The following is a 24,706-nucleotide window of genomic DNA, read 5'->3' on the forward strand; positions in this document are numbered from 1 at the left end:
GTAGAAGGGCCGGAGAGAGGCTTTGGGAGGCCCTCCTTCCTGGAGAGAGTTATTCTTCACTGAGCTTCTGCCTGTGCACTTCCTGCGTGACGGTGGCCATCCACTCCCCCACTGCATCTGCCTTCTGTCAACTTCCACACCCTCTTCCTTGCCTTTTTCAGCTCTTTTTCTGAGGACCAGGTCTCTCCACGCCACTTGGAGCCTCCAGGGTCCTTCCAGGAAAGTATAAATGCCAGAAAACACTTCCAGCCCAGGAGACGTTGCCTTTTGGTTAGAACTCTCAGCCCACACTACACAATGGAAAAGCTCTTTGGATGTGTCCTTTTTTCTGTCTTTATTATAACCTCTTCCCTTTTTGTTGTGGTCTCTTTGGATGGGAAGAGGTGCTCATGTGGAAGCTCTTTCTTTTTCTGCTGCCAAGAAGAAGATTAATGTCTCCCATGGGCCAAGTGATGGCTACTATTTAATCTCACGCCCGTGCTGTTTCCCATAAACGTGTATGACCTGTACTGTAATTACATTTTCAAACTGTTCCTCAATATGTATGGATTTTTTCTTTAAATTTGGCAGTCCAGGTTAAACACATTATATCTTGGGCACCCATATCCAAAGTGTGATTGAAACTCTTTTTAAAGTATAATTGAAACTTTACCTCTCGCTTCAAGGTCACTTAAGTTTTGCTGTTTCCTCTTTCAAGTCAGGAATTTTGCAGCCTCCTGAATGAGGACAATCACCTGCAAATTGCTTTGATTAGTTAAGGCTTTTGGATCTACTGGAATCACATGAAGTCTGATTAAAATGCTACTGCCTGGTCTTGGAGTAGCTGAGGGCCCGGATCTCGTTGCCTTTATCACCTTTGTCCAGGTGATTCTGATGGATACCTTAGTTTGAGAACCATCAAGTTGGAGCACTGATTTTCAAACTTGGCTGCTCATTGGAAGCATTAGGAAGTTAAAAATAATTACTGATGGCTGGAAACTCTCAGCAATTTTAATTCAATTAGTATGGGCTGTAGCGTGGGTGCTGCAATTTTTATGTCTTCTGTTTCTTTGCTGAAATTTTGTTTTTCCATTTGTTTCAAGCATATTCATAATTGCTTGTTGAAGCATTTTTATGAAGGCCAATTTAAAGTCATTGTCAGGTAATTCTAATATATCTGTCATCTTGGTGCTGGCATCTTTTGATGGTCTTTTCCCATTCATGTTGAGCTTTTTCTGGTTCCTAGAATTATTTTTGTTGTTTAGTCACTAAGTCATGCCTGACTCTTCTGCAACCCCGTGGATTGTAGATTGCCGGTCTCCTGTCTGTGGGATTTTCCAGGCACGGATTCTGGAGTGGGTTGCATTTCTGTGTTCCTTGGCATTTCTGGGTCCCTGACTTCTCCAGCAACAGGTCTGGGAGATGTGACGGAGAAAGAACCCAGGAAACTCAACTGTCGTGTGGTTCATGGCTGCTGGGGTCCCTGGGATCTTCCTGACCCAGGGATCAAACCCACACTTCCAGCTCGGCAGGTGGATTCTTTACCACTGAGCCATGTGGGAAGCCCAGTTCCTAGAATGATGATTGTCTTGCTGATCCTGCCAACTACTCCGGTTGTCTTGCTGTTTCTCACTGTATGCATGATTCACTGAATCCATGGTAGGCAAGGCATGAGTGGGGAAGCTGGAAGAGAACTTGAGGTGTAGGAACTGCAAATGAGTTTATCCTCTCTGGGCTGGCACAGCAGCTGTAGCAGCAGCAGACATGCTGTATTCTCTTGTGGTTGACCCAGTGGACGCAGCCGTAATATAGCCATAAAAGAGTCACAAGGGCTTTTTCAGGTGGAGCTTATATATGCTTACAGAACAAAAGCCTGTGGCCAAGCCAGTACCTCCCGATGTGCGTGCGCAGCGCTGTAAGTGATCTCAGCTATTATATAATCATTATTTACAAAATGTGGGGCAAGAGCGAGAGGGCATGGGGCGAGAGAGCCTGACCACCGCCATCTTGGCTTATTTGCTCTTTCCCTACAGTGGTCAAAAATCATTATTTTTGATTGAAGCCTGGGTGGTGGGACTTCCCTGGTGATACAGTGGATATGAAGCCACCTGCCATTGGAGGAGACACGGGTTTGATCCATGGTCTGGGAAGATTCCACATGTCGTGGAGCAGCTAAGCCCATGTGCCACACTACTGAGCCCGACTGCTGCAACTGCTGAAGCCTGCATGCCCTAGAGCCCGTGTTCACAATTAGAGAAAGCCTGTGCATAGCAACAAAGACCCAGCACAACCAAAAAATAAAATAATAAATAATTAAAATACAGAAACCTGGATAGTTTGGGTATTGTGCTATGACTTTCTGGATCTTAGTTAAATCTGTTTTGGCAAGACGCCTCTGCCAGTGGGCTGGTGAGGGGAGGGGAGTGGTGCCTCCTTACTCTTGGGTGGGGTGGAAGACTAGATCATTTATTGGCCTCAGCTGATGCCACTCTGCGATGGGGCCAGAGTGCCTCATTACCGTTGCTCATGTGGTCTCCCCTGACGCTCTGCCCATGACCCTGGCTGGTGGTGAAAGCTCTGCCTCTTTACTGGGACTCCTCTGAAGCCCCAGCAAGGAGAGGAGGCGGCCTTGGCACCTGTGGGTCACTTCCTGGCACACAGGCTTCCCTTTCAGCCTTCTCTGAGGCATTTCATATGAGGCTGCCTTGGTTTCCTGGTCCTTTGGCTAGGGAAAGAGGGTTTCTCTTGGGATCTTTTTTTTTTTTGATCTGTGTTCACTGGCATTTCTGGGTCACTGGCTTCTCCAGCAACAGGTCTGGGAGGTATGAGGCAAAAAGAACCCAGAGGACTCAGCTGTCATGTGGTTCTTGAGTGCTGAGGTCCCTGGCTGCTCTGCCTTCTCTTCATCTTTCAGAGTTGTCTTGTACTTGTTTGTTCTATAATTCCGGGAGTTTTGGTGGTTGATCGCAGAAGGAATAGGGAAAAGTATGTTGACTCCATCTTTCTGGACATGGGAGTTCTGCATGCTGGGAGTTTTGGAAGCTCCCCGGCTGATTCTGTCAAATCCAATCAAATTGAGGAGCATGATTGGAGAATGTCAGTGTCTGCGTGCTGCAACAGGCCAAGGTAGTTTTGGTGGGAAGTCAGAAAGGACCTGGCGGCTTTGCTAAGTGGAGGTCTTTATGAGTCACTGTGTGCTTCCTTGTGAATTCTTATCACTTACCTTCATTTTACTCCCTTAGATTTATTGAGTTTTTTCCCCCATATAGTCTTCTCTGAATCTAACTTGTATTCTTCGATGTGTTCCTACATTTCTAAATGCAGCGGTAGGAGTAAATCCAGCCACACAGAAAGTGTTTATTATGCTCGTACTGTGTTTAGAGCACAGCGCTTGGTGTTGAAGGTCAGAGAGATGAAGCAAGATGGTGACTTGAAGGAAGCCAGCCAGCCCGGTGGGGGAGGCACAGAAAGACAGGCACAGTGGTGGTGGTGTGTACTGAGCACATACTGTGTGCTGGACATTCTGCCAGGTGTTCTAGAAACTTCCTCATTTAATCCTCCCAGCTGTGCTGCATGATGTCATGCTCCCCCTTTCACCGTTGTAGTTTCAAAGACTCAGTATTAAGTGACTTTTTCAAGGTCATTCCCTATCCAATTTGGGGACAGAATTGGACCAAGGCTTTGCAGGAATGAGGCTTTGCTTTTTCCGCACAGAGATGTTCTGCTGAGCTTTGTTCATGAGCTTGTCCATGGGGGTACTGCTGTGATGGGGTAGAGCTCATCCATTTATATTCATCCCTGAAACCCAGCAGGACAGTTTTTAGAAGCAGCTGTTGTTGGTGGCTTAGTCTGTGACTTTGGAAGGGGTCTTGCAGGAGCATGAGATGATACATCTTAAGATTTAGAAATATCCCTGTAGCAGTTTTGTGGAGAGTGGGTTGGAGGGGCCAGGAGAGACTGTTCAGAAAGCTCATCCCGTATTTCAGGTGAGAGATACTAGTGGCTGGAATGAGGGCCTGTGTTCTACTCCAGAAGTTGCCAAGAGGTATAAGGAAGGCATCCCTTAGCTTGGAATGATTATGTGTATAAATAAAGTGAATGGGTAGCTTTTAGGTAAGTGAAGAGGAGAGGAAAGGTAACTCTGTAGTGTTAGTGGGGGAGAGGAAATAAGAAGAAAATAATAGAGGTAACAAGACCCTTACATACCCCAGGAAGCTTTAAATACCAGGCTCGAGAGATGTGGCTTCAGCTTGTAAAGGAAAGTGTTAGTTGCTCAGTCGTCTCTGACTCTTTGCAACCCCATGGAGCAACAGAGGAGCTTACCAGGCTCCTCTGTCCATGGGATTCTCCAGGCAAGAATTCTGCAGTGGGTAACCATTCCCAGCTCCAGGGGATCTTCCTGACACAGGGATCGAACCCAGGTCTCCTGCATTGCAGGCATATTCTTTACCATCTGAGCTACCAGGGAAGCCCATTTTGTAGGGAACAAAAATGTGTGCCTCTCGGAGATGTACACACTTATGTATATATAATGTATACGTATACACACATACCGGCTTCACACACACACACACAAACACAGGCTTCCCACCCCCCACCGGCTTCACTCACGTACACACATTTCCCCAGTGGCTCAGCAGTAAAGAATTTGCCTGCAGTGTAGGAGAAGTGGGTTTGATCCCTGATAGGGAATATCCCCCGGAGAAGGACATGGTAACCTACTCCAGTATCCTTGCCTGGAAAATCCCATCGACAGAGGAGCCTGGTGGGCTACAGTCCATAGGTTGCAAAGAGTCTAACACAACTGAGCAACTTGGCATGCACACACATATTTACATACACACGTATGTATATGTGTGCACACGCAGAATTATGTGTTAGGAAGAGGAAATGGATAAGAGTTGTAAAAATGGGAAAGAGTGCTGAGAACATCTGCACATGTGAGGACTTGAACGAGGACGATCGTGGCAGGCATGGGAATGGAAGGGTAGGTGTAAGAGAAGTTGTGCAGAGAAAGGCTTAGTACAGCAACATATATTGTGTTCTTAGGGCCAGGCTTTTTTGGGAAGGAGAATCAGAAGTAGAAAAGATACAAAGTTAAACAGTCTTCACTTCCAAGGAACTTACTCTGGGTTATTACAAGTCGCAAGACAGAGCTATAAACCCCATCCACGGGGAGGGCACCCTGCTATGTGAGCTGTGAGAGCTTGAACGGTGGCTGAACTTACCTCTGTATGGGTTCCTCAACTGCTCTTTGTCGCTTGGGCCCTTAGTTACGCTGTATCCTAATATCCTATATGGAATTCTCTTTTTAGAGCAGTCTTGATATCTTATACTGTCTCAGAGTTTAGGAATCATTTTAGACTGCTGAGATTTGTCCATTTAAGGTCTATTTAGTCAAAATGATGAGATTTAACCATGTCCAAATGAACCCTTCTGACAAATGAGAAAAGGGCTGAGTGGGATGCTAATCAAGGCTGTAAAAACATAGACCCTAGATAGTTGACAGTCTCAGCAAGTTACGATTCGATCATTTCTTTCTCCCTTCCAGCCTCTTGTTAGAAGTTGCTGAAATACAAAAACTTTATGCAGGGATTCTGTAAGAAACTGATGACAAATCCATGATGGATTTCTGAGGCTAATTAGATTGTTTGGGATATTAGATAGCAACTCCCTTTGTGACCCTAGGCTGTCTGTTTATCCTGCCTATGTTACAATGATTTGTTTTCTACCATCTCCCTCCACCCCCAGGCTCCCTCCAGGCCTGGGGGTGGAGGGAGGTGGTACTGCCCCTGGTCTGTGGGATGTAGAAACAAGCACCCTGTCTGATTCACGTTTGAATTCCCCAGGCTTAGCACAGGGCCTGACGCACTGTAGGTGCACTGTTGACCTTGAATGAACAAGTGAATGATTGAAGCTGATGTCACTGAGTATATAGTACACTGCTTTGCTCCTCACCACATTTATCTGGTGCCTTTGCTAGGAGTGGGATCCCAAATATGGCTCTTGTCCACTGTGGTAATTCTGCTTCTCTTGCCCAGCCCAGTGGTCATCCCAATCCTGTTGGTTGTATTTTTCAAAAAAACATTTTGGGGCAAGAATGCAGTATTTGGTGATGGTGCTCTCCCAGCCATTCCCTTGGCAAGATGATAAAAATTTTTATGGTGTGGGTTTCACTTTTCTTCTCCTGAGGATAATTTAACCTGTGGCCTGAAGCTGGCTTTGTTTTTGTAGACCTGGGATGAAAACATGAACTCCACTCTTATCTTATGAGGCTTAGTTCATCAGATACTAATTTTTTCCTCTCCTCCCAACTCTATGTTCTTTCTTATTCCTTGAATTACTATAGTGCCATTTGGTTTATAATCTGATATTTGTGTGCTTGTCTTACAGTAGGCTCCATAAAATGCATTTTAGTTAAACTTTATATTGGGTTGGCCAAAAAGGTCATTTAGGTTTGCTGAGGAACCCGAACGAACTTTATGGCCAACACAACCTTTTCTGTAGTACCAGCAGAGGGCCTGGCTTATAGTAGCTATTACAGTAAGCATACGTAGGGGATTCTGTTTGTGCCCTCCAAGAGTCCACCAACCTAGACAGCATATCAAAAAGAAGAGACATTACTTTGTCAACAATGGTCCGTCTAGTCAAAGCTCTGGTTTTTCCAGTAGTCAGGTATGGGTGTGAGAGTTGGACTATAAAGAAAGCTGAGCGCCGAAGAACTGATGCTTTTGACCTGTGGTGTTGGAGAAGACTCTTGAGAGTCTCTTGGACTGCAAAGAGATCCAACCAGTCCATCCTAAAGGAAATCAGTCTTGAATATTCATTGGAAGGACTGATGCTGAAGCTAAGGCTCCAATACTTTGGCCACCTGATGCGAAGAACTGACTCATTTGAAAAGACCCTGATGCTGGGAAAGATTGAAGGTGGGAGAAGAAGGGGCCGACAGAGGATGAGATGGTTGGATGGCATTGCTGGCTCGATGCACATGAATTTGAGCCAGCTCTGGGCGTTGGTGATGGACAGGAAAGCCTGGTGTGCTGCAGTCCATGGGGTTGCAAAGAGTTGGACACGGCTGAACAACTGAACTGAACTGATGTAGGGGATGCATGAAATTCGGCAAGAGTTCGGTTTGTTAGAGAGTGAGGCCAGTGACCTTTGGGTCCTGTGGATGTCAAGTGCGTGATGACGGTGATGCCTTTTAGGGATTCTTTATTTCCTCTTTCCAGCAGTAGCTTGAAGTTGTTTTTCATTAAAAGTATGTCTGAAGCACACACTTGAGGCTGCTGACTCACCTCTTCTAAGGGAGAAGCCTTGACGCCTTGGCTATGTCATGTGGAGGGATGTGGGCCCTCCTCTTACCTCCCCATTCCAAGTGCTCGTTTCTCATAATAGTCTATTTATGCAGCAGGCAGGCCAGGATCTGCAAGACTAGGAGGAGGCATGGAAGAGTTCTGCACTGGTTTTCAATGCCAGTCCTACCTTTTGTTAGATCAAACATGCTTTAAACAACTCACTTGCATCTCTCTGTACTCCAGTCCCCTGGTTTGTAAAATAAGAGTTCCTTAGAAACGGAATCTTAGAAAGTCTCTGAGATCCCTTCCAACTGGAACACTCTGCTGCTGCTGCTGCTGCTGCTGCCGCCACCGCTGCTGCTTCAGTGTCCGACTCTGTGCGACCCCAGAGACGGCAGCCCACCAGGCTCCTCCGTCCATGGGATTTTCCAGGCAAGAGTACTGGAGTGGGGTGCCATTGCCTTCTCCAGGAACACTCTGCAATTCTCTTTTATTCTTCCCGTATCTTCTGTGGTCACATCCCAATGACTTAAGGCCCACCTACTGGCTGACAGATCAATTAGAGCAAACAGCCAGAACCCAGCCAGACTGCATGTGGGGCTGCACTTGCTCCCGCTGTGGAGGTGCCCTCTCTCTCTCTGAGGCGTGGGCAGTGGGAACTTGTGCTTTCCTCCCCTAGCTGTTCATCAGTATGTTGCTCAAGTGTAACTACATGTAAGCAGAATTTATTCATTACTTGTCTTCTCTTCTCAAGTATTTACACCTTTTGCTGCTCCATGAAAAAAAGTCTTTTAAGTCTTAGTCATCAATTTTCCCTATTGCAGCCAAAGGAGAAGAGTTTTGAAAAACTGCAGAATCCTGCAGGGTCACATTCTGCAGAAAGGCAAAGGAAGAAAAAGACTGAGCTATGATCTTGGATATTGTACACATTTAAGAAGAAAGAGGCCTCTGTGTGCTTCATAGGGGTCAGAGTCTTAGCCTTAAAGGGCAACCCGTTTTTCAAGGGTTAACTCTTAGTCTTGCTTCCTCTGAAACCTAATTTCATATTTTAACGGTACTTTACAACCCAGTTGTACTTTGGGGTCACCTGGAGAACTTAGAAACAGATGCTCACTACTCCTAGGGATTCTTATTTCATGTATCTGGGCTGGGATTCCTCTATCACTGTAACTTAAAGCTCCCAGGTGATTGCACTATATAGCCAGGAGAACTGCTGATGTAGTCACTGAACAGGGGCGTTTATGAATATACCTGGGTTATGCCAGTTGACGAGCCTGGTTTATTGGGCCAGGATGCCTTTTGATGGGTTTATGGTGGAATATGTAATTGAGGGAGTGATTGGATATTCTTGTGGATGCAGAAGCAGCGCCCATCTCCCTGCAGATAAGAGGGTGGGGGTTGTAGGGGCAAAGATCCCCATCAGAGGGGTGGTTGAGTATCCTTAATGTCAGCAGGCCAAGAGGGTTTGGGGTGCCCTCCCACACGATTTCCCTGGTGAAGCTGGAGTATTCAAAGTCCGTAGGTCAAAGCTCTCCCCCGCCAGTGCACAGTATTTGGCTGGACACTGCCAGCAGTTGCCTTTCTGTGTTGGGTTCTTGGGAGTGACTGTGTCCAGGGCTGATCGATGCATTCCTCCCCTCCCCACGATGCCTTCTTTCTTAACCTTTGTGAATACACAGTCTGGGAACTGGCACTTCTTTGAGCTCTGGAGGTTGATCCTCCCTGTGTCCTCTGCTCTCCTTCTCCTTCTCCTCCACTCTTCCTTTTATTTTCCAACTCAGACTCGAATCAGCATTTCTCCAGGAAGACTTGATGCCTTTTAATGCAAAATCTTTTCTCAGGACCACCATACAGCCACTTGGGATGTTGTTATTTATTATTATTATTATTTTTTTGAGTTGGCCATTGTTTCTAGATCTTTTTCAGCAGACAGAATTGGGAAACTATGAAGAGAGAGCACGAGAATAAATAGATATGAACATACTTGTGAGTTCATATTTCCAATTAGAATTCAAGGCTTCAGGGTTTTTACCTGTCTTTTCTATATTTCATCTGTTTTTTCGTCCATACTGTGAATTCTGATTTTCAGGTATGTAGGGAATGAAGAATTGCTTTATTCTCCATTTGCTTTATTTATCCCATTTGCTTTATTCCACAATATCCAATCAGCAGTCTCAGAATAACAATACTAACCCCAGCATCAATAATGATACTGAAAACACCCAAAACTTTTTTTTGCATATGCCATCCTTTTCCTCCATCATTTAAAAAGATGATTGTACTAGATTAGTGGTGGTGGACTGAATAATGGCCCTTCAGAAAGTGTCCAGGTCCCTACCTTTAGAAGCTGGCTGGAGACAGGAGCCCTGAGACTCTAGGCAAAGGGAGAGAGCGAGTGTGTAATATATGGGTCTCATTGCCTCTAACCATCTGTCTAGGGTTTTTTCTTTCCTTGATGGCAGTAGAAAGGCCTCAGTTCCATAACATACTACTCTTGATACTTTCTTTAAAGCTACTTTTCATGAAAGATTCCCTTGAAAAAGGCACTATAGAAAGTGTCCAGGTCCTAATCTCTAGTACCTGTGAATATTACTTTATAAGGCAAAGGCATTGCATGTGTGACTAAGGGTCTTGGGATGGGGCTGTTACCCTGGATTATCTGGGTGGGCCCTAAATGCCATCACAAATGTTTTTATAAGAGGGAAGCTGGGGGAGATTATTCACAGAAGAGGCAATGACAGTGTGATCCTGGAGTCAGAGATTGGAGTAATGCAGCCACAAACCCAAGTAGTTTGGCGACAACCAGAGCTGCAAGAGCAGGGGACATATTCCCCCAGAATCTCTGGAGGGAAGGCAGCCTGCTGGCACTTTAATATTGGCCAAGTGAGACTGACTTTGAAATTCTGGCCTCCGGAACTGAGAGATTTAAAATAAATTTAAAATAAATATCTGTTATTTTAAGGCACCAAATTTATGGTAATTTGTAATAACAGCCGTAGGAAACGAGCACAGTCATACAGCCATTAAACACTGTATTTTTCTGCAAGCCTTGCTTAATATTAGTTCCTTAATACATAATTGCATATTTAATTACATATTTAATACTACCAGCATGTACTTCCATGTGTCTAGTTATTTTGGCCATCTAAAGTTTATTCTGTAGTATCCTTAGGAAGGACTCATGGGAACAATATTTTCTGATTTTTTAAAAAGTGTTGCTAAAGTTTTGTCAAAATGGCTGGATACAAAGTTCTTGGTCCACATTTTCTTTATTTTAAATATTACTCCATTTTCTTCTCACATAAATCTTGTAAGTCTGATAATTTTCTCTCTCTTATAATTTACGTACTTTTTTCCTTAGATGGCCAAGTGGTCTTTAAAGTCCTGTAGGTTTTCTAGAGCATAGCTTGATAGTCGTTGTTTTGAGTCAGTATTCTCAGGTTCATACTCTCTTCAGGTATGAGGTTTCAGTTATCAAATATTTTTCTTTTTGGGGAATGTTTTTATGAATAAGTTAAAAAAATTTTTTTTCTTTTATAATTCTGTTCCCTTGTTTTGGTTTTGTTATTCAGAAATCCCTGTTAACCAAATGTTGGCTATTCTTTGCCCGTCTTCAGTATCTGTCACTTTCAGATCCCTTTTATCTCTTTGTATATATATATTTGAAAAAATTTAAAAACATGTTTATGGAGATATAAATCACATACCATAAAATCCACCTATACCATAAAATCACATACTATAAAATCCACAGTTTAATGGTTTTTAATGTGCTCCGAGTTGTACACCTGTCATGGTAATCAGATCAGGTTACAATGTTTTTATTTCAAAAATCTCCCATTCATCAGCTGTCACATGGTTACCTCTCATTTCCTCCGAACTGGTCCCCTCCTCCCTCCCTCCCTTAGCACCATGCAATCACTCGTCTGCTTCCTATATCTATAACCTTGCCTATTCTGGACATTTTGTATAAATGGAATCTTAAAACATGTGGTCTTTTGTGACCAACTTCTTTCACTTGATATAATGTTTTCAAGATTCATCCAGTTGTTGGGTGTATCAGTACTTAATGGGTTTCCATTGCTAATAATATTTCTTTGTATTCATATACTACATTTTATTTTTTCATCATTTAATGGATATTTAGGGTGTTTTTCCTTTGTGGTTATTATGAATAATGCTGCTCTGAAATTTCTGTGTACAAATTTTTGTGTAGATGTGTTTTCTTTTTTCTCTTAGGTTTATTCTTGAGTGTGGAATTGCTAGATCAAATAGTAACTTAATGTTTAACCTTATGAGGACATGCCAGACTACTCCAAGGTAGCGGCCCTATTTTACATTCCCATTAGCAATGATCAGAATTCCAGTTTATTTCTCCATATTCTTAACATTTCTTGTTATGACTTTTTGATTATTGCCACCTTCCCTTGTGGCTCAGCTGGTAAAGAATCTGCCTGCAATATGGGAGACCTGGGTTCAATCCCTGGGTTGGGAAGATCCCGTGCAGAAGAGAAAGGCTACCCACTCCAGTATTCGGACCTAGAGAATTCCATGGACTGTATAGTTTATGGGGTCACAAAGAGTCAGACACGACTGAGTGACTTTCACTTTCACTTTCAAAGAGTGTGAAGTGGTCTCTCCTTGTGATTTTGATATGCATTTCCTTGATGACATTCAGTGTCTTTTCTTGTGCTTATTATCCATTTGTCCGTCTTCTTAGGAATGTCTATTCATAATATGTCTAATCTGAAATGTCTACTCAGATTCTTTGTTTATTTTTTAAATTGAGTTCTTTGTCTTTGCTATTGAGCTATGTGTGTTCTTTATTTATGCTGGATAAAGTCCCCTGTCAGATATGATTTGTGTATATTTTCTCTTGTTCTGTGAGTTCTTTTTACTTTCTTAATGGTGTCCTTTGAAGTACAAATGTGCTTTTGATGAAGTACAGCTTTTATGTTGCTGTATTTTTTGTTTGTTTGTTTTGTTGTTTTGCAGTGAAGTTTTGAGAGACAGAAATACGGTGAAACACACTGGGTCTTAAGTGTGTTAAAAGTTTTCTAAAGTGTTTTCAGATATAAATGTCCAGATCACACTAAATGTCTGGGACTGAATTGGGAGTCAGACAAGTTAACTCCTATATTTTTTTTCATTTTAAAACTTTCTCTACTTTTCAGACATTTTAAGGTTATTTTTTCTTATATTCCTTCTAGTTTAGCTTTCATTTCTAAAATGATTTTCTTTTTCAAATTTCTGATTCTTGAATTCAGTCACTTCATCTTCTGAATTTTCATAATTCAAATATATGTTTTTCTTTCATGTCTTGAATAATTTAAAATATTTTAAGCTCATTCTAAAATGTTATATTTTTATCTGTTTTTTTGAATATGTCATTTTGGCATGCTTTGATTGTCACGCATCTCCAGCGATGACATTTTTGCTGCTTAATCTCTTTTTCTTATAGAAATGTCTATGGCGTTTCCTTGGTACTTGTCTTATTTTTTTTAAGTGAACTTGTTCTCAATTTTAGAAGGATGGTAAGGTCAGTAGAGTTTCTACCTTCACAGTTCCTCTTCTGTTGTTTTCATGTATTAATAGATTAGGAGATCGGTGTGGTCCTGCTCCCTCTCCCACTTTTATCCAAACCTTCCCTTTTGTCTCCCTTGCCTCTCCTGCTCAAGTTTGACTCCACTTTCAGCAGTTTCTCCTTGATGTGGGATCCTGCCTGTGAGCCAGTTTTGAGGGTTCACAGGGGCTGGGCTGCTCCGGCCCTTCAGACCTCACTGTGGGCCCCCCGAGCCCCTCATTTCAGCTGTTAACTCTGCAGTTTGCCCACGTGCTGCCCAGGAACCCCTGCTGGCCCTTCCAGGTTCTCCTCCTCCGGGTTGTTCACAGCCCCAGTGTTTCCCTTTGTTCTCTCCCACATCGACACCAGTGTCGTGCTGGCTGGTAGTCATCTCACAACTGCATGTGTTTGGGACTTTATGCTGCCTGCCAATGCAGGAGACATAAAGAGACATGAGTTCAACCCCTGGGTCGGGAAGATCCCCTGGAGGAGGGCACAGCAACCCACTCCAGTATTCTTGTCTGGAGAATCCCAAGAACAGAGGAGCCTGGTGGGCCACAGTCCATGGGGTTGCAAAGAGGTGGACATGATGGAAGCAATTTAACATGCACTCACGGGGGTGCCCTGTCACCAAATTGTGTTGGATTTTGTCCACGACGTTTAAATTTTGTTATTTAGTTGTTCTGTTTTTGTAAGGAATGTAGAAGATCCAATAATTCCACAACCACCATAGGTGCCATTGAACCAGAATTGATATCATCTTTTTATTTTCACTATTATAGGTCAGATTGCTCACTGAGATTTTAAAAGTTCCCCCCCCCCCGCCCCCCACCGCCACCCCATGGAGCAGTAAAAGGTGTAAATATTTGAGAAGAGAAGACAAGTAATAAATAAATTCTGCTTACGTGCAGTTACACTTGAGCAACATATTGATGAACAGCTAGGGGAGGAAAGCACATGTTCCTGCCTCCCACGCCTCAGAGAGAGAGAGGGCACCTCCACAGCGGGAGCAAGTGCAGCCCCACATGCAGGGCTGGGTTCTGCTGTTTGCTCTAATTGATCTGTCAGCCAGTAGGTGGGCCTTAAGTCATTGGGATGTGACCACAGAAGATACGGAAAGAATAAAAGAGAATTGCAGAGTGTTCGAGTTGGATCTCAGAGCCCATCTAGATTTAGGTTCCAAGTATAAGTGTAAATATAAATACATAAGCTATCAGTATAGCTGGTATTTTACAAACCGGGGGACTAGACCACAGAGAGCTTTAGGTGACTTTCTCGAGACTTGTTTCATCCAAACAGGGTGGGACCGGCATTACAACCAGTGTAGAGCTCTTCCAGGCCTCCTCCTAGCCCCAAAGACCCGGCCTCCCTGTTGAGTAATGAGCAAACAGACTATTGTGAAGCAGAGAGGCCTTATGTAGAGTAAATTGAAGGGTATTCACTCTTTTGTTTTAAGAAGTTCAGGTTCTCATTTAGTGGGTTTTCTTAAAATAGAGACACACATAATTGGGTGTTTGTGTGGAATAAATGAGGGGTGGAGCACGGGATTTCATCAGTATCATGTCTTCCGGTGGCTGAATCGAGACAGAACCTGAAGACCTAATTGCGTCGTCAGTCCCACTGAACTTTTCACTTTACCAGGTGATAAATCTGGCCTTGACACTTCGAAGAAAAGGAAGTGTCTGTCTGAAAGCTGTATGCTATTCATGGAATGATGGTTGATGACTGATTTAATGAGTTGATATTTATTCATCTCAACATATATTCTCCTAATGGTCTTCTTGTTTCTTTGGCCAGGGAGGTGGTGATTCATAGCTGGGTACCCAGTGCCTGGCACATGATTTGTGTTCCACATATATATCATGTGCATTGAATGAATCTGTTTGGAGAAGCGAGGCTAACATATGAAAGGATGAATGTAGTCAAATTCCCTTGCATGGCGGAGTACTAAATAACAGGCCGCAAACCCTGAGAAGGTGTGCAGGATGGGAAGCCTCCCTAGATGAAACGGGAAGGAGGATTTGAGTGCTTACCCTCTCCTGCACTCACCAGCACCTGTTCTCCTTACTACAGTGCTGTGATGTAGCACTGGGATAGGCAACCCTGCCCTTTCCATTGGCTTCCACATCCCCTCCTGTAGTCTCTTCCTGTTTCCCAGACATACCAAGCCAGCGCCCACCATCGGGCTTACTTTTTCCTTGTTCCCTCCGTCTGTGCATGCTTAGTCACTCAGTTGTGTCCCACTCTTTGCAACCCCATGGACTGTAGCCCGCCAGGCTCCTCTGTCCATGGGATTCTTCAGGCAAGAATACTGGAGTGGGTTGCCACGCCCTCCTGCAGGGGATCTTCCAACCCAGGGACTGAACCCAGGTCTCCGGAATTGCAAGCGTATATTTTACCATCTAAGCCACCGGGGAAGCCCAAGAATACTGGGGTGGGTAACCTATCCCTTCTCCAGGGGATCTTCCTGACCAACCCAGGAATCGAACTGGGGTCTCCTGCATTGCAGGGAGATTCTTTACCAACTGAGCCACTAGGAAAGCCCAGTGCTGTGATAGTGACATCCAATGAGGGAGGACCATAGGAAAAGTATATTTGCCATCAGAGAAAAATGGTTCCTTGGAGAGAGAGGCAGGTTTTCAGCTGCAGCATTCTCATCCCTACTATAGCCTGTTATCTTTTGTAGCTTTTCAACCGTTTTAATTACTGTGTTTGATCTTTGCATCCTTCACTTGACATAGTTATAGTTGTCCCCTGATATCCACTGATTTGTCCTAGGACCCCGCAGATAAAATTTGAGGATGCTTAGGTCTCTTTTATAAAATTGTATACTATTTGCATCTAACCTATAGGTGCAAAAGAGATTTGCATCTCATCTTCTAGTATATTTTTCATTATCTCTAGATTACATATAATACCTAATATAGTGTATTAGGTACACTGAACCCAGGTCTCTGGCATTGCAGGTGGATTCTTTACCAGCTGAGCCACAAGGAAGCCCAGGAATACTGGAGTGAGTAGTCTATGCCTTCTCCAGTGGATCTTCCTGACCCTGAAATTGAACTAGGGTCTCCTTCTTTACCAACTGAGCTATCAGGGAATGTAAATATGTAAATAGTTGTAAATACAATGTAAATGCTATGAAATAGTTGCCAGTATATGGCAAATTCAAGTTTTACTTTTTGAAACTTTCTGGATTTTTTCTGGATTACTTTTGACCCAGCAGTGGTTCACTTTACACCTGTGGAAGGCTATTCCCACTAATAGTTTAGGTCCCCGCCCCTGAGCATCATAACATCCTTTGGCTAGTGAAAGGCAGTTCCCAGTGGAACTGGGACTCTGGAGTCCCTGCTGTATTGTCTGCCACCTCTCAGAGCTCCACTGAGAATCAGTGGGAATGTGCTAAGATAAGAGGATCAGGGAAGACTGTTTCATTATTGCAGTCAGCAAGCACTTCCTGAGTACTATGGCAAGCCAGGTTATAGGGTTATGACCATACCCAAGAAGACAGTGTTGGCTGCAAGGGTCATGTGGTATAGATATGTGTGACGTAGGTCATGCAAGGTTGTCTTTATCCCATGCACTCTTCAGAATTATCCACGCAACAGAACAGAACTCTATATCATGACTCTTTTTTTTTTTTTGGTGTGTGGTAGGGCTCTAGGTTTCACTTTTCACTTTCATGCATTGGAGAAGGAAATGGCAACCCACTCCAGTGTTCTTGCCTGGAGAATCCCAGGGACAGAGGAGCCTGGTGGGCTGCCGTCTATGGGGTCGCACAGAGTTGGACATGACTGAAGTGACTTAGCAGCAGCAGCAGCAGCAGGGCTCTAGGTAGGGCCCTAGATGTGTGGTGGGCATTTTGTCTCCCCCAGGCTACATATACGACAGGTTTGTGGAGGAGGTACTGGGAACATTCTTGAAAAATTCAGCTGTGCAAAGCAGTTAGGCCATATGAAACCATAGTATAATTTCTTGTCCTCTAGGATTTGTGCTGTTTGTGACCAGGAAGGTAGGCTCTAAGGTTCCTCTGGCAGCCCAGTTACCTGCGACTGATTAAGAACTCAGCAGGTGTAGAGTGCTCCTCAATAACCTTCCTAGACTTCCTCAAAGCAAGTATGTCCATGTGCGTGTGGTATGAGAGACCTATGCTAATAACAGAGTACATAACTCAGCTCTCAGCTGATGGGTGGGACTAAGTTGCTACCCCCAAGAGGGAGAGAAGTTCATGGCCTACTCTTGCCTCACCCTGAAAGTAGACTTGGCCTTCTGATGGAATAGCCCTGATAGCTTCTTAGACATAGGTTGGTTCCTGATCCTCCTCCTCCATGCTCGTGACTTCACCGACTCTAATCTCCCATTAGGACAGCAAATGAGTTGGTGGGGAGGGTACTCGTTGCTTCTTTTGCAGATTTTTGTATCGCATTGAGACGTTGGTGATATATGCCAGGTGAGACTTGGTAAACTCCTGCCTGATTTACTCTTCCCCTGAAGCCCATGAAACCTGGGAAACAGAGTTAGAGAACCAGTCCTGAACCATGCCTGTTAGTGCTAACTGTGAACACAGTTCCTGATGGGTGGATGGTTTAATAAACTTCCGTTGAGCATCTGAGCTGGGCCTGTTCTGGACCTGGCTGGGAGGTGGATGTGGACATGTGGCAGATTTGTTGACATTTTGAGGTGAGGTATTCCTTTCTTCTGACTTGGTGCTAGCTGAAGGTCAGGCTCAGATAAACTTGGTGATTTATCCAAGGTCATACAGTTGAGAATTGAGCCTTGACTTCTGTCCTGTCACGGCCCCTTCCAAACTGGTCCAGCTCTCAAAGTGTGCGTGGGGGTGTCCCAGATGTCATTGTCTGTCCCAGCTCCGAGTTCAGCACTGGGCAGCCACATGCCATCTTCCACTCCTTACAGTGCTTCTCAGAATTTGTTCTGTTTGCCATGAAGCAGGACTGTGGTAGTAGTGCTTGTGTGAAGCAGTTCTGAAATCCATTTGAGGCTCCTCTCTGGGATTCTGCAGGGATTTTATGTCGTGAATATGATTGTGACCCAAGTTTCTTTTCTTTTATAGCTTAGCGTGGGGTAACAACTCTAGGAACTAGGGCATCGTAACTGACGTTTCTTACTGGTGATTGATTAATGGCATAGAGACAGGATATGTAGGTACTACATGATATTAGAAGATAAAGTTGGGAGTCAGGGAGAGGATGTTAAATTGTCTTTTATACTATCTGTATGTCAGCATCTTCAGGGACCATTTTAGACCCTGAACCATCCATAAGTGGAGTTCTCTTATCCTGTAGTCATGGTTACTTCTGCCACAGAATGATGGAGGAGCTTGGTGTCTGCAGACTTGTGTTGTAGGACCAGCCTTGACACTTTTCTTGGTAAGTTGCTCAGTCATGTCTGACTCTTTCAACCCCATGGACTGTGGCATGCCAGGCTTCCCTGTTTTTAGTTTGCTGAAACTCACGTCCATTGAGTCAGTGATGTCATACAACCATCTTATCCTCTGTCACCCCCTTCTCCTCCTGTCCTCAATCTTTCCTAGCATCAGGGTCTTTTCCAATGAGTCAGCTCTTCCTAACAGGTGGCCAGAGTATTCCTGGCCTTCCAATGAATATGTAGGGTTGATTTCCTTTAGGATTGACTGGCTTAATCTCCTTGCTGTCCAAGGGACTCTCAAGAGTCTTCTCCAGCAACACAGTTTGAAAGCATCAGTTCTTTCATGCTCAGCCTTTTTGGGTCAGTCCCTTAACTTTTCTCAGGCTTCCCTGGTAGCTCAGTTGGTAAAGGATCTGCCTGCAGTGCAGAGGACCTGGGTTTGATCCCTGGGTTGGGAAGATCCCCTGGAGAAGGAAATGGCACACCACTCCAGTATTCTTGCCTGGAAAATCCCATGTACAGAGGAGCCTGGTGGGCTACAGTCCATGGGATCGCAAGAGTCGGACACGACTTAGCGACTAAACCACCACCAACCACCACCAACCTTTCTCAGCTTCAATTTCTTAATTGATAGAGTTGAGTTAAAGCATCCTCACTGGATTATTGTGAGTATTAAATAACACAAATAAGCTGTAAAACACTCTTCAAAGGCTAATTATGTGGAGTTTATTAGAATAGTTTTCAAATCTACTATAGACAGTCTCTATAATTATTAAGAAATGGTATGGACTTAACTGAAGCAGAAGAGGTGGCAAAAATACACAGAACTTACAAAAAAGATCTTAATGACCCAGATAACCATGATGGTGTGATCACTCACTCAGAGCCAGACATCCTGGAGTGTGAAGTCAAGTGGGCCATAGAAAGCATCAATATAAACAAATCTAGTGGAGGTGATGGAATTCCAGCTGAGCTATTTTAAATCCTAAAAGATGATGCTGTGAAAGTGCTACACTCAGTATGCCAACAAATTTGGAAAACTCAGCAGTGGCCACAGGACTGGAAAGGATCAGTTTTCATTCTAATATCAAAGAAAGGCAATGCAAAAGAATGTTCTAACTACCGCACAATTGTACTCATCTCACACGCTAGCAGAGTAATGCTCAAAATTCTCCAAGCTAGGTGTCATCTGTATGTGAACGAAGAACTTCCAGATGTTCAAGTTGGATTTAGAAAAGGCAGAGGAACCAGAGATCAAATTGCCAACATCCATCGGATCATTGAAAAAGCAAGAGAGTTCCAGAAAAACCTCTACTTCTGCTTTATTGACTACACCAAAGCCTTTGACTGTGTGGATCACAACAAACTGTGGAAAATTCTTCAAGTAATGGGAATACCAGACCACCTTGCCTGCCTCTTGAGAAATCTGTATGCAGGCCAAGAAGCAACAGTTAGAACTGGACATGGAACAACAGACGGTTTTCAAATTGGGAAAGGAGTACATCAAGGTTGTATATTGTCACTCTGCTTATTTAACTTATATGCAGAGTACATCATGTGAAATGCTGGGCTGGATGAAGCACAAGCTGGAATCGAGATTGCCGGGAGAAATATCAATAACCTCAGATACACAGATGACACCACCCTTATGGCAGAAAGAGAAGAGGAACTAAAGAGACTTTTGATGAAGGTGAAAGACAAGAGTGAAAAAGTTGGCTTAAAGCTTAACATTCAGAAAACTAAGATCATGGCATCTGGTCCCATCACTTCATGGCAAATAGATGGGGAAACAATGGAAACAGTGAGAGACTTCATTTTCTTGGGCTCCAGAATCACTGCAGATGGTGACTGAAGCCATGAAATTAAAAGACACTTGCTCCATGGAAGAAAGCTATGACCAAGCTAACAGCATATTAAAAAGCAGAGACATTACTTTACTGACAAAGGTCCATCTAGTCAAAGCTCTGGTTTTTCCAGTAGTCATGTATGGATGTGAGAGTTGGACCGTAAACAAGGTTGAGTGCTGATGAATTGATGCTTTTGAGTTGTGGTGTTGGAGAAGACTCTTGAGAGTCCTTTGGACTGCAAGGAGATCAAACCAGTCCATCCTAAGGGAAATCAGTCGTGAATATTCGTTGGAAGGACTTCAGCTGAAGCTGAAGCTCCAATAGTTTGGCTGCCTGATGCCAAGAACTGACTCATTTGAAAAGACCCTGATGCTGGGAAAGATTGAAGGTGGGAGGAGAAGGGGCCAACAGAGGATGAGATGGTCAGATGGCATCACTGACTCAGTGGACATGAGTTTGAGCAAGCTCTGGGAGTTGGTGATGGACAGGGAGGCCTGGCGTGCTGCAGTCCATGGGGTCGCAAAGAGTTGGATATGACTGAATGACCGAACTCAACTGATACCTAACATTGCTTTCTTCTCCAGTCTCCTATCATTCATCCTGTTTAATCCTTGTTAGTGAATGTAAATTAATATACTTTATTGTTTCTAGCTTCTAGAGTTGTTTTTGTTCTTTTCCATTTCACTAACATTTAATGAGACTTTTAGGAAATGCTTTTAAAATATTTTTATTCAACAAAGATTAATCAAGCTATTTCTAAGCATAGTCTCTGCCATGGAGATAGAATGGTAAACAAGATATTAATGGTTCTTTCCTCTAAGCCGTCTTCCTTAGGAGGGCATTTTCTTTTGCTTAAATAGCTCCAGTGATGGGAAATTCAGTTTCCAGGTTAGCATATTTTATGTAGAAATGACTTGAATTTTTGGAAGACTCTCCCTTGTATTGGTATTGAACCAGTCTTTCAGTGTAAATTTAAATCAACTGAACCATAATTGGACCTCTTGATATATTTAATTTTTAAAAAGGTTAAGTATTTTAGGCATTCAAAAATATAGACAATATAAAGATTGTGTAGGTATGCACCACCTGTGTTTTTTCACTGTTTTTTTTTTTCTCCCTTGACATTTAAAAAATTTTTTTGATGTAATCGACACATAACATTATATTGCAAATTGATCACCACAATAAGTCTGGTTAACATCTGTCACCATACATATAATTTTTTTTTCTTGTGATGAGAACTTTAAGATTAATTCTCTTATCACCTTTCATATATGCAATACAGTATTATTAACTGTGGGCTTCCCTGGTGACTCAGTGGTAAAGACCCACCTGCCAGTGTAGGAGATGCAGGTTTCATCCCTGGGTCAGAAAGATCCCTGGGAGAACGAAGTGGCAGCCCACTCCAGTATTCTTGCCTGGGAAACCCCATGGACAGGGGAGCCTGGTGGACTAGAGTTCATGGGGTTATAAGAGTTGGGCACTACTTAGTGACTACACAACAGCAAATTATTAACTGTAGTCCCCATGGTGTGTATACATTTGCATGACTTATTTATATTATAATTGGAAATTTGTACCTTTGGACCCTCTTAATCCATTTTCCTACCCCCCATCCCAACCCCCATCCCAGCAACCACCAATCTGTTCTCTGTACTTACAAGCTTGATTTTGTTTGTTTTGTGGGGTTTTTTTTATTCCAATAAAGTGAAATCACAGTGTATTTGTCTTTCTCTGACTTGTTTCACTTAGCATAATCCCCTCAAGTTTTATCCATGTTGTCAAAAATTCCAAGATTCCATTCTTTTTTTACGGTTTGGTAATATTCTTCTCTGTGTGTGTATGTATATACAATCCCCCCCACTGCACCCATGTTTTCTTTATGCATTCGCTGATGGACACTTAGGTTGTAAATAATAATGCAATGAACATGGGGGTGCATATATCTTTTCAAATTAGTGTTTCCATTTTCTTAGGATAAATAATCAGAAGTGAAATTGCTGGATCATATGGTAGTTCTAGTTTTAATTTTTTGAGGAACCTCCATAGTGTTTTCTATAACAGCTGTACCAATTTGCATTGCCACCAATGGCGCAAGGGTTCCCTTTTCCACACATGCTTGCCAAAACTTCTTACCGTTTTCATAATAGTCATTTTAACAAGTGTGAAGTGATCTCATTGTGGTTTTGATTTGCATTTCCCTGATGACGTTGAATATCTGTTGGCCATCTGTATGGCATCTTTGGAAAAATGTCTATTCAGATCTTTTGCTCAGTGTTTAAATGAGTTCTTGTGTATATTTTAGATACTAACCTCTTATCAGATAATTTAATTTGCAAATGTTTTCTCCCATTCAGTAGGTTGCCTTTTTCATTTTGTTGGTTTCCTTTGCTGTGCAGAAGCTTTTTAGTTTGATGTAGTCCTTTTTGGGTTTTGCTTTTGGTGTCAGGTCCAAAAATCCATAGCCAAGACCTATGTCAAGGAGCTTTTACCATCTAAGTTTTGTTTTAGAAGTTTTATGATTTTAGGTCTTATGTTCAAGTCTTTAATCCATTTTGAGTTTGTGTTGTTGTTAGATGGGCTTCGCTGGTGGCTCAGATGGTAAAGAACCTGCCTGCAATGTCGTAGACCCTGGGTTCAATCCCTGGGTTGGGAAGATCCCCTCAAGCAGGGAATGGGAACCCACTCCAGTATTCCTGCCTGGAGAATTCCATGAACAGAGGCTACAGTCCATAGGATCCGCAGTGGTCCAGATTCATTCTTTTGCATGTGGCTGTCCCGTTTTCCCAACACCATTTATTGAATAGACTGTCCATCCCCCATTGCATATCTTTGACGTTTTTGTTGTGAACTAATTGAACGTATATCACTGGGTATGTTCCTGGCCTCTGTTTTATTCCTTTGCTCTGTGTTGTTTTATGCCAGTTCCGTTTTGTTGTGATTGCTGTAGCTTTGTATTACCATTTGAAATCAGGTAGTGTATTGCCTTCAGCCTTGTTCTTCTCCCTCAGTATTGCTTTGGCTATTCAGGATCTTTGGTGGATCCATGTAAATTTTAGGATTGTTCTGTTTCTGTGGAAAATACTATTGGAATTTTGATAGGGATTCTATTGAAGCTATGGATTTCTTTGAGTAACATTTTTCCAATCTAGGAGAATGGAATATCTTTCCATATACTTGTTTTGTCTTTAATTTTTTTCATCAGGGTTTTATAGTTCTCGGTGTATAGGTCTTTTATCTCTTTGGTTAAATTTATTCCTATGGGTTTTTTTTTTTTTTTTTGGGGATGCAATTGTAAATGGGATTGTTTTCTTAATTTCTCTTTCTGATTGTTTGATGTTAGTGTATAAGAATACATTTTTGTGTGTATATTGGCTTTATATCCTGCAACTTTACTGAATTCATTTATTCTAACAGTTTTTTGAGTTTTTTTGGGTAGAGTCTTTAGGATTTTTTGTATACAATATCATGTCATCTGCAAATAGTGACATTTACATCTTCCTTTTCAATATGGATGTCTTTTATTTCTTTTGCCTAACTGCTCTGACTAGGACTTCCAAGGCTATCTTGAATAAAAGTAGCTAGAGAGGGCATCCTTGCTTATGCTTCTACACTCTGCTTCCCCCACCCCCTACTTAACACTATGCTTTTGTGGTGTAGCCATATAGCTTTATTAAGTTTTCACTACTAAATAGTACTATTCCATTTTATGGGTATAGCACAGTCTATCCATTCTATTAATTGGTATTTAGGTTAATTCCAGGTTTTTGATGGAGAAGGGAATGGCACCCCACTCCAGTCCTCTTGCCTGGAAAATCCCACGGACGGAGGAGCCTGGAAGGCTGCAGTCCATGGGGTCGCTAAGAGTCGGCACGGCTGAGCGACTTCACTTTCACTTTTCACTTTCATGCATTGGAGAAGGAAATGGCAACCCACTCCAGTGTTCTTGCCTGGAGAATCCCAGGGATGGGGGAGCCTGGTGGGCTGCCGTCTATGGGGTCGCACAGAGTCGGACACACTGAAGCGACTTCGCAGCAGGTTTTTGAAGTTATCGACAGTGTTGTAGTGACATCCTTGTACAGCTCTGAGTCTTCTGAGCACCGCTGTAAATTTGTTATGTGCCCACCAGTAGACTTGCAGGGCTGTAGGCTGAGCGCATCCTCCACTTCATTGGATACTGTAAGGTCACTGGTGGGATGTAAACGGATAAGCAGTGCTTGCGTGCTGCGTTGCTAACACTTAGTTTTGTTAGCTGTAACATTTTTTGCCAATATGCTGGATGTGAAATTTTTTTTAGAATTTGCATTTTCCTCATTACCACCACCACCATCACGGAGTTAGAGCATCAGTTCTTTATTTCTTACTATTTTTTTTCTCATATGGGAATTGCTTATATTTCTTCTCTATTTTTCAATGACTCTTGTCTTTTCCTTGATTTTTAGAATTTTTATCTGAATGCTAAGCTTGATTATGTGTATTACAACTGTCTTTTTCCCACTCTGTGGCCTCTGTTTTCACTATCTTTATGGTTTATCTTCTGATATGTAAAAGTTTTAGATTTTAGCATACAATGTATGTCTTCTCCATTTCCCTTGTGTTTTTAAAATTTTTCCATAAGATCACAAAAAAGCTTTTAA

General features: G+C 42.9%; 1 protein-coding gene across 12 annotated transcripts in view; it reads left to right on the forward strand.

Moving 5' to 3' along the window:
* LOC147377050 (uncharacterized protein C1orf226 homolog) overlaps positions 1–24,706 on the forward strand; it is a 361,444-nt gene that overhangs the window by 12,606 nt on the left and 324,132 nt on the right. For 2 of the 12 annotated variants that reach the window (XM_086393789.1, XM_086393794.1), the window contains exon 1: positions 1,148–1,894. The exons of 5 other annotated variants lie outside the window; for them this stretch is intronic. In XM_086393789.1, coding sequence (XP_086249915.1) covers positions 1,834–1,894 — 61 coding nt within the window. In that variant the 5' untranslated portion in view covers positions 1,148–1,833. 5 more of the 12 variants (XM_086393792.1, XM_086393796.1, XM_086393797.1 and 2 more) reach the window with 5 other exon arrangements.

Source organism: Bos grunniens, chromosome 3 (assembly GCF_055505025.1).
Source record: "Bos grunniens cultivar Pamir isolate PY7600 chromosome 3, Bosgru_T2T1.0, whole genome shotgun sequence".
NCBI classification, from domain to species: Eukaryota; Metazoa; Chordata; class Mammalia; order Artiodactyla; family Bovidae; genus Bos; species Bos grunniens.